Source organism: Nicrophorus vespilloides, unplaced genomic scaffold, assembly GCF_001412225.1.
Source record: "Nicrophorus vespilloides isolate i.1.1-1 unplaced genomic scaffold, Nicve_v1.0, whole genome shotgun sequence".
Classification (NCBI taxonomy): domain Eukaryota; kingdom Metazoa; phylum Arthropoda; class Insecta; order Coleoptera; family Silphidae; genus Nicrophorus; species Nicrophorus vespilloides.
This window is the reverse complement of record NW_017099980.1, coordinates 63,277-76,314: the sequence shown is the minus strand read 5'-3', so window position 1 is coordinate 76,314 and position 13,038 is coordinate 63,277. Positions and strand designations below refer to the sequence as shown.

The following is a 13,038-nucleotide window of genomic DNA, read 5'->3' as shown; positions in this document are numbered from 1 at the left end:
TTTTTGCTTTCTGCTTTTATTATATCATCATTTGAACAAACCATGTCGAATTTCAATCATGAATCAATATGTTTGGTAAATGTGTTTACACGACATTAATTGCAATCGTATTCCGCAGATATACATCGATACATAATAAATAACATACTGATTTCGCACATGACATTATTCGCAGTGACAGTTTGAGTAAATTATGAATCGAATGATAAATTAATTTCGAGGTCTTCCACAAAGTTATTAAGTCACAGAGTTTTTTTGTTGAATAAATTTAGGATAGATCAAAGAGAACTATAAAAATATTTCGGCAACGAAAGGTAAAAGAAGATGTATATGAGTGTGTGTTTTTTTTTTGTAATTGGTTTTTATTCAAAAAATTTAAATAATTTATTGCAAACTCTGATGGATGATTGATTGCATGTATGATTTTTGTTGTTTCTCAGCATTTCCTTGGTATGCTAATCGACGCGTTTCGAAAATTGAAGAAAATTAATGTAATTATTGCAAACTGGTTCTGGTGAAGACGAATCCAGTTTTCCGAATGCTATACGTGTAATCTTGCTGCTTAGATGATGTTGCAGTTGTCGGTTTAGAGTACTTGTATTGAAATGTCGTCGGTCTTTTCGTCGTGTACTTTGTGGTTTTCTTCTGGGTGGTCCAGATGCGAGACGTTGTGGTTTGATAATACTTGATTGTGGATTTTGGAGATGTTGTCCATCTGGTTGTGGGTTTCGAGGTTGTCGTCCATCTAGTGGTGGGTTTCGGGGTGGCGGTTGTGGGTATCATTGATACTTTGTTCTTCATGAGTCTGGTTTCCGCTGTGAAGCAGTCTTCCACCAAAGACTGCACGTAGTATTGATCCTTGCAGTACGCGTTGTAGACGACCCAGGCGTTGAAGCCATCTCCGGATAACCTCTTGTGCTCCCTGTGGATCCTCCGCGCGCAAATCACGTCATCTTCGATGTCGTCGTCACGGAGATCTCTGCATGGGACGCCGCAGGCGTATCCATGCGGGGAACACCAATACAGTTCACTTATCTACAAAACAATAGTACAAATGTCAGTTACGAACCTCAAATTCTCGCAATCATCTTCAGAGTGTACCTGAAACAATCCATGATCACCGCTTCCCGGATTCAATGCGGACGTGTTGTACTCGGACTCGTGCCTCGCAAGGCACACCCAAGTGGCCACCTGGTGCTCGGGGATCTCGTGCACGTCGAGCAGTTCTCGCGCCAACTCGCATCTGTCGTACACTTTGCCGGACGCGAGTGTCGTTAACACCGCGCAAACAACAATAATTTGTATTCCTCTTCGACCCATCGATTCCATGGCTGTGAAAGGTCTTCAGAGACCGTTCACTTTTATTGGCCCGTCCCGAGATCCGTTGGAGGTGGGTCGTTTACAACTACATTAACATCTATTGATAATAACATTAAATTATGGTGATGTCTCCAGGAATCTCGACGACAATAAACTCTTAAATTTGTATCCATTGTCACCGCGGATGCACCGCTTCCACCTGCGAATGCACACACATCCATATAATTGGTTTCCAATTAATTTCACATTAATTACTTTCACTCTCTTTCCACATGGAAGCAAAAACAATCTTGTTTACCGTAATGAAGACGTTATTCCAAAAGTCATCATCCTAATTAAATGATAAACATCTTGATACAATCTCTGTTAATTACAACTACAAATACTCAAATATCCAGAGACATAAGTGCAAATCATTCAATTTCTAAGAAATCTATTGGTTGATATAAGTGTCATAAAAGAAGCGTTGTCCTTAGTTTTTAAATAACTTTTAACTGTATATGAATATGTTTCATAATATCAATACTTTACTTAACTATTCAGAAAATGGATCAAATATACGAAAAGTCAAAAACGCACCTCTAACTGTTAAAACATATACCATATTACTCTTTTTTTATAATATTTTCAGTTGTTTCTTATATTATTTATAAATTTTATCTGAATAATGTCTTTTAATTACAACTAAAAATACTCAAAAAACATAAATGCAAATCATTCAATTTCTAAGAAATCTATCGGTTGAAATAAGTGTCATAAAAGAAGCGTTATAATTTCGTTTTTAAATAACTTTTAATTGTAATATGAATATGTTTCTTAAAATCAATACTTTACACAACCTTTCAGAAAATGGATGAAATATACTAAAAGCCAAGAAAACAACTTTAACTTTTATAAAATATATCATCTTACAACAACTTTTTTTTTATAACATTTTCGCTTTTTTCTAACATTATTTATAAATTTTACACCAATAATCTCTGTTAATTATAACTACAAATACTCCAAAAATTAGAGACATAAGTGCAAATCATTCAATTTCCAAGAAATCTATTGATTGAAATGATTGTCATAAAAGAAGCATTATCATTTAGTTTTTAAATAACTTTGAATAGAATTTAATATAAATATGATGCACCAAATATTCTAAAATTTAAAAACGCAACTCTAATTGATAAAAAGAAACCATCTTACAACAACATTTTTTTTATAAAATTTTCACTTGATTCTTATAAAGAAATTTGACCCCAATAACAGCTATATAATATTCGATTGTAGAATTTTCTTACTCCAATTCTTCTTCGATTATCGTTTTCTCTTCAATATTTTGAACTCTTAAATACGAACAATACTTTTTTTTCAATTATACAAGCAACAATTAATTAACGAAAAACTTCAATAATTTTCTTGACGTTTTCACAAGTACGCTTGATTTTTATTTATACACGTTTTTTATAACAATAACACGTTTATCAAACGTCGAATGAATACAAAATAGTAACGATTCATTTATGACATAATATGAACAAATTTGAAGTCTATTTATCTTGATTGATCAATTAACAATCATTATTTTTTGTATATTACAACCACTATAATCATAGAATCAAATCAATAATTAATAAGAATGAGAGGCATAATTTTTTGTGAGATGGTTCAATAAATAAGTTATAATTATTATTTCTGTCAGAAGGATTGGAGGTCGAAAGCTCTTTGACCTCACTCAATAAATATTGTACATGATTATATTCATTATTGGCTTTTTGTTTCTTATTCCGATCTCGAAATACATAAACGCTTTGTTTTGTAATATATTTGTTATTGTATATATTAATAAAATTGAATTAAAAAATGGTATAAATAATTCAGACAATTTTTATTCAAATTTTGTTTTCCAAATATGTTTTGATCCACCCTAAAGAAATATATCAGAAGATATGATTCATCTTAAAAAAAAATGAATATTACAAAATTCATCAAGCTCATGATGAGAAATAAGTAGTAACTAACATATTCGGATGAAGATAAGAATTAAATATTGCAAATTCTAATTGTTAAGCATAAGAGATAGAAGGAAGTTCGGATAAGAAAATTGTATTTACAAAATGCAGTTATGAGGTCAGGAAACATTGAAATTCTTCAGGGATTCCAATTGAAAACAATCACGGATGCACTAAGGTATGTATTGTACAGTGTTGCAAACAATTACTTCATTTGTTAAAAAGTATATTTATTCTTTGTTAAAAGTACTAAAGGTTACTATAGTTACACCCAAACAACACCATAGAACATATCCCAAAAATAGTATGTTACCATAGAGATGTGTTATATTATTATTCTAAACCCACAATTCAAGTTAATTTAGTTTAACAGTAATAAATATTTAAATTATCAATTTAATTACGTTTTTGATAAATGAAGCAAACTTTTTATATACAGTAAATTACGGCTAAATGCCAAATTGTACAACTATACCAGTATATATACAGTTTTGAAGTGTGAATATTTTACTTCAATTTTGTTGCTCACAATTTTCGAGATATAAGCAAAAATATAAAGACACTGCTTTTTCGAAAATTAAAAAAAAAATCTTCACGTTTGACAGTAAATTAAGCAAAAAGAGAAATAACAAATACAAACATACGTATTTAAGAGTGGTTTATTTTTATTTGAATATTTATCTTTAATTTGATTGCTCAATAAGTATGGGCAACAAATTCAGCCCATACTTTTCAAGATATAAGCAAAAATTTAGACATTGCATTTTCTAAATTAAAAAAATAAACGTTTCTTCAAGTTTTACTTTAATTTGGTTATTCAACATTGAATTTGTCGCCCATACTTTTTGAGATATAAGCAAAAAAATGTAGACATTGCTTTTTCGAAACTTAAAAAAACGACGTTTCTTCAAATTTGACAGTGAATTAAACAAAATTATAAATGATAAGTATACCAATACATACGTTTTAAAGAGTGAATATTTTGCTTAAATGTGGTTGCTCAACATTGAATTTGTCAGCCATACTTTTTCAGTTATAAGCAAAAATTGTAAAGTCATTGCTTATTCGAAGCTTAGAAAACGTTTTTCAAGTTTGACAGTGAATTACGGTTAAATAGCAAATGATACAACTCTACCAGATATTCACGTTTTAAAGAGTGAATATTTTGCTTTAATTTGGTTGCACAACATTGAATTTGTCTCCCATACTTTTTGAGTTATAAGTAAAAATGTAAAGTTATTGCTTATTCGAAACATAATATGACAGTGAATTACGGTTAAATAACGAATGATACAACTGTGCCAATATTTACGTTTTATAGAGTGAATATTTTGCTTTAATTTAGTTGCTCACCATTTCATTTGTCGCCCATACTTTTTGAGTTATAAGCAAAAAAGTTAAGTCACTGCTTATTCGAAGCTTAGAAAACGTTTTTCAAGTTCGACAGTGAATTACGGTTAAATAACAAATGATACAACTGTACCAGTATTCTCGTTTTAAAGAGTGAATATTTTGCTTTAATTTGGTTGCTCAACATTGAATTTGTCGCCCATACTTTTTGAGTTATAAGTAAAAATGTAAAGTTATTGCTTTTTTGAAGCGTACAAAACGTTTTTCAAGTTTGATACAATTACACCAGTGGCTGTTCAATAATAAATATGTGACCCATAGTTTTCGAGATAATAAATACACAAAAATGCAAAACAAAAATATTAAAAATATAAGGATAATTATTCATAATCATTGCCCTTTACAATTGAATTAAATATTTAATTTTTTTCTCAACATCCAAGGATTTATGATGAAGTTGGTTCAAGAAATGAATGGCAATCATTCATATTTTTATTGCGATCTCGGGAATTCAGGTAGATAAAAAAAAAATGTATATATGTATGGTTATTAATTCGATTTCCAGTGAATTTACGATGCGGTATATTATGATATGGAAAAATTAAAACCGAAAATGTCAGTTGCATTTACACATATTTTTTTTCTATGTTGTTCAACAGTTATTATTACCTCTTTCTTCGATTGAAATGTATTAGTTAAATACGTTTGTATTCTATGTTTATCATAATAAATTACAATGATTTGTATATTTTTGAGAAATGATTGTTCCAAAAATTATATTAAAACATTAACAGTTTTTATCATTAGTTTTTAACCCGTAACAACTACGGACATATTGTTTTGTCCAAACATTATTATTATAATTGTTATTGTTGCTATAGTGTATTAACGAACTAGAGACATCCCGGCGTCTCTTAGTCGCATTATTATATAAACATATACATCAGCATAAAGGAATCTCTACCGTGATCCCAGTTCGTTAGACTTTAATATAAACAAAGGGGACCAAGCGTAAACATTCCCATCGATACTCCTATACCTTTATACCGAATTCAAGTCCTTATTATAAACACATAATGATCATTACACGTACAATCGTCATCGATCCTCTTTTTCATATAAACAAATGCATAGGATTTTGCCCCGGTCTTATAATAAACAAAACCACCGAAGCCAAATCTCCAACTCCCATCCCGTATTAATAAAAATTCTGTAAGTAGAATAAGTATTTAGAATCAGTCTCAGTAAAACCTTCAAAGACTGATATAGTCTCAGTAAAACCTTAATAAGATGAACATAGTCTTATAAAAATCTTAATATGATGAGCATAGTCTCAGATAAATCTTAAATCGACCAAGTAACGAATAAAGTTATGTCAAACCAAACAAATTTCATTAAATTCTCAACTATTGAGACTCCACAACGACAACACCGGACAATATACCACTGTGTCCAGAATTCCATCCCTGGGACGCGACAATATAAGAAAAACACATATGGGACAAAATGACCCGTTTATTAAATATTAAATGAAAAAGAACAAATTTTGAATTTTTACAACAAGAACATTAGTTCTTATTGTTCTATGAATTTAACATCATTCAAAACTGATTTTATTGCTCAAAACATGCAAAGCATGTCACAAAACGTGACTGTTTTCTTGTCGCTCTTTCTTGGACAAAACAGACACTATTTTCTTTTGGATGTATAAATCTGTTCATTAGGTTGTGTTTCCAAAGGCATTTTAAACCTGCATGACATATGTAAGCAGAATTCTAAGGTTTTTGGGAAATCTTTTGGTTTCACATTCGATCATGCATATATGGATTTTCTACTTGTTTTATCAAATACCTTCTTTTCTAATGTTGAGTATTCATATATAACTCTACTGTTTATTTAACCTGTTTTAGTCTCATTAGTTTTTGTCTTTTCATTCACAGTACTAGAGTGGTTCATACTGGATATAAGAATTACTGATTTTCCCCGTCTTAATACATGGAAAACTAAAGTTATTCTACTTGTAAATCCACATATTGATGATATTTCAAGAACGTATTTGCTAGAGACGGGTCACTTTGATCTGAAATACACTCTAAAATAAAGTAAATTCGTCTCGTCGCGACTGCTTTGCTCCTACTGAAAAGTGCACTAGATCAATGCCGGTCAACGTTTGATAATTTTACCGCCGCCCGCTGATACAGTTACACCAAAATATGAATATAAAGTGATTTAACTCACTAGATTCTAGTGAGTTGGAGTCTGGTTGGAGACCACTGCACTAGATAATAGCTAGAAGGCGAAATGATAACAAATATTAAGTGGTCACTTTGACCCATCCGTAGTTCTTACAAGTTAAATCTTAAGTTAATATTCTTACTTTAATTTTCAATGAAAATCAATATTTTATTGATTGAATCTTATTAGTAGAAAATTCATTAATTTCCAATTTAAATTACATAAATAATTTTGGATTTACATAATCCATAATTTCTATATTATATAAACATATTTACCTTTAAATCTTAGTATCCTTAAATAAACAAATGGAATTGTAGAAATATCGAAATAATTGCGCATAACAAAATGAATATACTTGAAACAATTGATATGCTAATTATAATTGATTCAAAACGCGAAACTAAAATATGTACAACAAAAAAAAAGAAGAAATATAAATGTTATATTAAAAATAAAATTTGATATGTTTATCAAATTAATGTATTCAAACATTGCGTGCGTCACCTGTTCTTTTAATGTGTTAATCATTAAGTTCTTGTTTCAAATACGCTTCTAGCTAAAAATTAAGATGTAAACCTGAAGAAGAAACCACATTCTTTGTTAGCGAAGTAATACTGATGAAGATGAACACACACACACGAAGTAATTAATATGTAATTCTACGGTGTAGGAAGTAGTAATTATTATTATGATTAATTATACGTTTCTAGACGGCAGATCATAAATGTTTACTGTGTACTTGTGTACTAATTATTTGCATGCAATCTCGTGAAGAAAATTATGAAAATAAGTAATTAAATTTCATTTTCTCAATACCAAATCATTAATTTTTGTATTAAGTCATAATGAAAGTTGATAGATATTATTAAAGTAGTCTTAGTTGTTATAACTGTAAAACGTTCAACAATTTCTGAAGACAGATACAAGCATATTTTGTACAATTTAAAAATAATTAAGGAAAAGCAATACATTTCATATTGTTGAAAAAGAAGTGAAGTAGATTTAAGAAGTATGGAAAAATCTTTAAATTATGTTTAGAAAACTGGGTCTATATCGCAAGCCCGACAACCGAAAGACCGTCTATTGAAATCCCGACGTTCGAAATCTCGACGCTTGAAATCCCGACTATGTCAAAATCTCGACTACCATAATCCCGGCTGACTCAAAATCCCGACTATATCGAAATCCCGACTACCATAATCCCGACAATCAAAATCCCGACTACCATAAAAATATTACTGTAGAAATTTATAATAATTAAAGACACTGTCGGGATTATGGTAGTCGGGATTTTGAGCCAGCCGGGATTTCGGTTGTCGGGCTTGTAATTGCCACCGTAGAAAACTATATATAAAAAAGTAATAAATTTTAGAAAATTTTATTTTTTAACTTGAAATTCTTAATAGATTTACTCAAAATAAGTGCGTTGCGCTATATATTTGCACTATGATGTAGAATTTCTATTAATAATCAGGATTGTCTGGATTCATGTTTAGAGTATCCTTGCAAAAAGCAATAAATATGTTTACTAAAAAGATGTTTACAGTATTAAGAATATCTTAAGAAACTTAGTATCAAGAAGTACATAAAACGATTGCAGTCTTTTAGATTTTTGTGGTAGAAGAACAAACAAAGAATACTGTTTTTTTTTAAATCGATGCTAATTGGTTCTAATTGCACGAAAAAGAAGGGATAATATAAACTTTAAACATATCTGTTACAATCGAATACAATACGATTTATAAAGTATTTGTTAACTGCATTTCAATCAGTTTATGTAACAGTTTGTATGTTTGGTGTTATTGTTATCTATGGAGAAGATAAAGAAGAGAAATTAACACGTAATGACCTTTGCGACTGGATTTTGCGTTGAGGCGAAAATAAAAACCAATATCTCAGTCCCAAAACAATACACGAACCTAACCTCAACGGTAAAATACTGCCTCAATGTCAGTGTTTTAAAATAAAAACCGTTCCCCGTTTAGTGTAGCCGAATTTCTTGGATGTTTTCCAACGCTAAGCGAAGCCCAATCGAAAGAGCAATCATGTGTGGAAGCCGTACAATTGATTAAAGAAACCTCGAACGCGAAACAAAACGTCGCTCCGTTGGTTGCCAGGGACTTAAATCAGTTGCGTTTACAATGTTGTCGAGATGCGGGCATTGGAATGCAATCAAAAGGAAATGCACGGCCAGAAGTATTTCGCACTCTAGAAACGTTCTATCGTCGAGCAACGATGGGGGCAATGGGCTGCAGATCGAGCACACAACACCACCATCTTCAGCAAGGGTTGTTGTCTGTGGTGGTGGAGTTATGGGAGCCTCCGTTGCTTACCATCTGGCCAAGCTGGGTTGGGGCAATGAGACTGTGCTGGTCGAGCAAAGTCGGTGAGTGTCAATGAAGAAACAATAAACTGATTTTCTATATATCAAAATATCATTTTTTTTAGTGTTGGAGGTGGTACAACTTGGCATTCCTCTGGGTTGATTGGTGTGTTCAAGCCAAGTCTGTCTCAAGTCAAGTTGACTCAATCGAGTATAGAAATGTACAGGGATCTGGAGAGCAAAGGTTTGAACACTGGATGGAAGCAGAGTGGCAGCTTAAACCTGGCCCGAACGAGGGACAGGATGACAATATTCCGCCGCATGAAATCGCAATCTGTGTATGTCTAAGTCAATGATTATTTTAAACACACGTTTTGTGTTAAAGGTGTATGTTTTTCAGGCAAAAATTCTGTTTTTAGGTCTTGGGATATTGACTGTGAACTTCTAAGTCCAGAACAGTGCAAGCAGTACTGCCCCATGATCAACGTTGATGACATATACGGGGGCTTGTGGATTCCCGGCGATGGCGTCGCCGACCCATACGAAACATGCTTATCAATTATAAGCGAAGCACAGAAATACGGTAGAACACGAGTCAATTATTGTTTTTTCTCCTCCAAAAGATAACTTTATTTACTTTATACAGGAGTTAAGGTGATAGAAAACTGCAAGGTGAAGAAGGTCAACGAAACGAATGGGTCTGTTTCGAGTGTGGAAACGGACCTGGGGAAGATCGACTGCGAATATTTCATTAATTGCGCCGGATTTTGGGCGCGCGGTGTTGGACAGTTGTCGGAGCCCTTCGTGAAAGTACCTCTGCATGCTGTGGAACATTACTATCTGCACACTAAACCTATTCCAGGCTTAGACCCGTCAACACCAGGTTCAGCAATACAAACACCAATCAAATCGTCTTTATAATAATCTCATTCTTTATTAAGTTATTCGAGATCAGGATGGGTATATCTATATTCGGGAAAATAACGGCCGGTTTCTGGCAGGAGGATTTGAACCAGTCGCTAAGCCGGCCTTTGAAGATGGTAAAATTCCAGGCATGTCTACTTTTTTTTATTTTCAATTTTTTTTATTATTTCCCATTCCTTATTAACCGGAATACAGACACTTTTGTTCTATGATTTATAACAATTTCATTATATTTGTAGCCAGCAGCAGGGAGAGAAACCTACCTGAAGATTGGGATCATTTTCACATATTGCTAGAGCAACTTTTACATAGAGTCCCTACACTTGGAGGCGCCGTTTTGGATAGGCTTTGCAATGGGCCGGAAGCTTTCAGTCCGGACTGCAAATGGATCGTTGGAGAAGCTCCAGAGGTAAAGCTTATAAACGTTACGCATTCATAATACTAAGAGTATATTGTTTTGCAGATTCGAAAATACTTGGTAGCTGCTGGTATGAAGACCGTTGGGGTGTCCGCAGCTGGTGGAGTTGGTTTGGCAACTGCAGAGATCATAGTTAACGGGGAGACGTCGTTCGATATGTACGAACTGGAAGTATCCCGATTTTTGGGGCTGCACAACAACAGAAAGTTCTTAAGGGATCGCGTCAAGGAAGTGCCGGGCATGCATTACGGTCTGATCTATCCATTCCACGAGTTCCACACCGGCAGAAATCTTCGGATGTCTCCGGTGTATCCGAAGCTTCGGGAGGCCGGTGCGGTCTTCGGGCAGGTTATGGGTTACGAGAGGCCAACGTGGTTCGAGCCGAAGTATGCCGAAAGCGGAGAGAGTTACGATTGGTCTGGAAAGGGGAACTCGATACCGTATCGCATCGGTTATACGAATACCTTCGGTAAACCTCCGTGGTTCGATTTCGTGGCTGAAGAATACGCAGCTTGCAGAGAAACTGTTGGGATCAGTGATTATTCATCGTTCACCAAAATAGATTTATGGGTAAAGTATTTGTGAACATTAAATTCTAATAAATATATCTAATCTTTTAATTTTAGTCGAAAGGAGATGAAGTGGTTAAAGCCCTGCAATTTGTTTGCTCCAATGATGTTGATGTACCAGTTGGTAGCATCATTCACACTGGGATGCAGAACAAATACGGTGGTTATGAAAACGATTGTTCTCTAGCTAGAATATCTGAAAATCAGTAAGTATAAAACATAATTCATTCTGATTTCAACTTTAACCTAATTCATATTATACATATTTTTTTTCAATATGAAAATTTGATAATAATAACATCTAACAATGCAATAATTTAACACAATATTAATGTTTTAGTTACATGATGATAGCACCAACGATCCAACAGACACGCTGCAAAGTTTGGCTCCAGAAACATCTACCATCGACGGTTGCAATGTCCGATGTGACGAGCATGTTCACATCTCTGTGCATAATGGGTCCGTTTACTCGAACTCTACTTTCCGAGCACACGGATACTGATCTGAGCCCGAAAAACTTCCCATTCTTTACCTTCAAGATGCTGGACATCGGTTTGGCGAACGGAATCAGAACGTTCAATCTCACGCACACCGGAGAACTCGGTTACGTGCTGTACATCCCGAACGAAGTAAGTTTAATTTCGAGGATATTGTAAAGAACAATCATTTTACACGATTTCTTTTAGTTCGCTTTGCACGTGTACTCCCGTTTGCTGGAGACAGGTGAAAAATATGGTATGAAACATGCTGGATATTACGCGACGAGAGCGCTGCGCGTGGAGAAGTTCTACGCTTTTTGGGGACAAGATTTGGACACGAGGACGACACCTCTGGAATGCGGGCGAGTTTGGCGTGTCAAATTTGATGTAAGTAATTGATACATCTTCGTCATCATCAACAACGTCTTAAATCGTTTCAAAGAGCATTTATAATAGGTATTTGGACTGAATATATGTGTAAATGGAATTGGATGAAGCTGATGTTTAATTAACTGTGATGATGGTGATGGCTTTGCAGAAAGGAGTCGATTTCATTGGAAGAGATGCGTTGCTGAAACAGCGCGATGAGGGCGTTAAAAGGATGTACGTGCAATTACTGTTGGAAGATCACGATTTGGAGACTGACCTTTGGCCATGGGGAGGTGAACCAATTTACAGAAACGGCAAATACGTCGGGATGTGCACTACCACAGGATACGGTTTCACGTTCAAGAAACAAGTACGTCGGAAAATTTGATTAAAGTCTATTTGTTATAAAAATTATTATTTTCAGGTGTGTCTTGGATTCGTCGAAAACTACAATCAGAGTGGAGATAAGCAGAGAGTTACCAATGAGTATATCATTTCGGGCGATTACGAAGTCGACATCGCCGGCATTAGGTAACTTATTCAGGAAAACACTTTGCATTTGTATGTTTTATGTTGTAAATTTCTTTTTTTGCAGATATAACGCTAAAGTCAATTTACATTCGCCAAATTTGCCTACGAAGTTCCCAGATGTGGAGAGGGAAGCTTACCAGGCAACGAGGGACAAGAACGAAGAATCATTAGTCGTTACCGCAATCAGATAAAAATATTTTCCTATCACTTTTATTTTCTTTTTTATCCTCGCATCGAAAATTCTCTATGATTTATTTATATATGGATACATTAGGAAAGTTTATTATTTCTATAATTTTATTTTATATACACTTATCAATTGATATACTACCATCCTGTATTGGACAATAATTAATTTTTAGAGATTTAGAGAGTTATTTACATTTTTGGTGTCTTATACAAGTGGAAGATTATTAAGTTTATTTTTTATTATTAATTAATTGATTTAATCAAGATAATGAAATGTTGATTGATGAATATTACAATTGTATAAATATGTTACTTAAGAAACAAA

General features: G+C 33.5%; 2 protein-coding genes across 4 annotated transcripts; one reads left to right on the top strand and one right to left on the bottom strand.

Annotated features, from left to right (window-relative positions):
• Positions 1–307: 307 nt before the first annotated feature.
• Positions 308–8,832, bottom strand: LOC108566479 (lysozyme C-like). Of its 2 annotated transcripts, none has more exons than XM_017926380.1 (3): positions 8,758–8,832; positions 1,102–1,519; positions 308–1,035 (listed from the first exon to the last, which is right to left on the bottom strand). In XM_017926380.1, the coding sequence occupies exons 2-3, from the start codon at positions 1,327–1,329 to the stop codon at positions 496–498; spliced, it is 768 nt and encodes a 255-aa protein (XP_017781869.1). In that variant the 5' UTR covers positions 1,330–1,519; positions 8,758–8,832; the 3' UTR covers positions 308–495. The 2 variants fall into 2 exon arrangements, with proteins under 2 accessions (XP_017781869.1, XP_017781870.1); XM_017926381.1 differs by lacking the exon at positions 8,758–8,832 and adding an exon at positions 1,576–1,686.
• On the top strand, positions 8,594–12,886 carry LOC108566478 (pyruvate dehydrogenase phosphatase regulatory subunit, mitochondrial). Of its 2 annotated transcripts, none has more exons than XM_017926379.1 (13): positions 8,594–9,294; positions 9,357–9,569; positions 9,651–9,814; positions 9,878–10,114; positions 10,173–10,271; positions 10,395–10,564; positions 10,619–11,143; positions 11,200–11,348; positions 11,483–11,774; positions 11,832–12,011; positions 12,163–12,363; positions 12,418–12,524; positions 12,589–12,886. In XM_017926379.1, exons 1-13 carry the CDS (start codon positions 9,050–9,052, stop codon positions 12,713–12,715), a joined length of 2,709 nt encoding a protein of 902 aa, XP_017781868.1. In that variant the 5' UTR covers positions 8,594–9,049; the 3' UTR covers positions 12,716–12,886. The 2 variants fall into 2 exon arrangements, with proteins under 2 accessions (XP_017781868.1, XP_017781867.1); XM_017926378.1 differs by having other exon boundaries at positions 10,173–10,283.
• Positions 12,887–13,038: the final 152 nt, after the last annotated feature.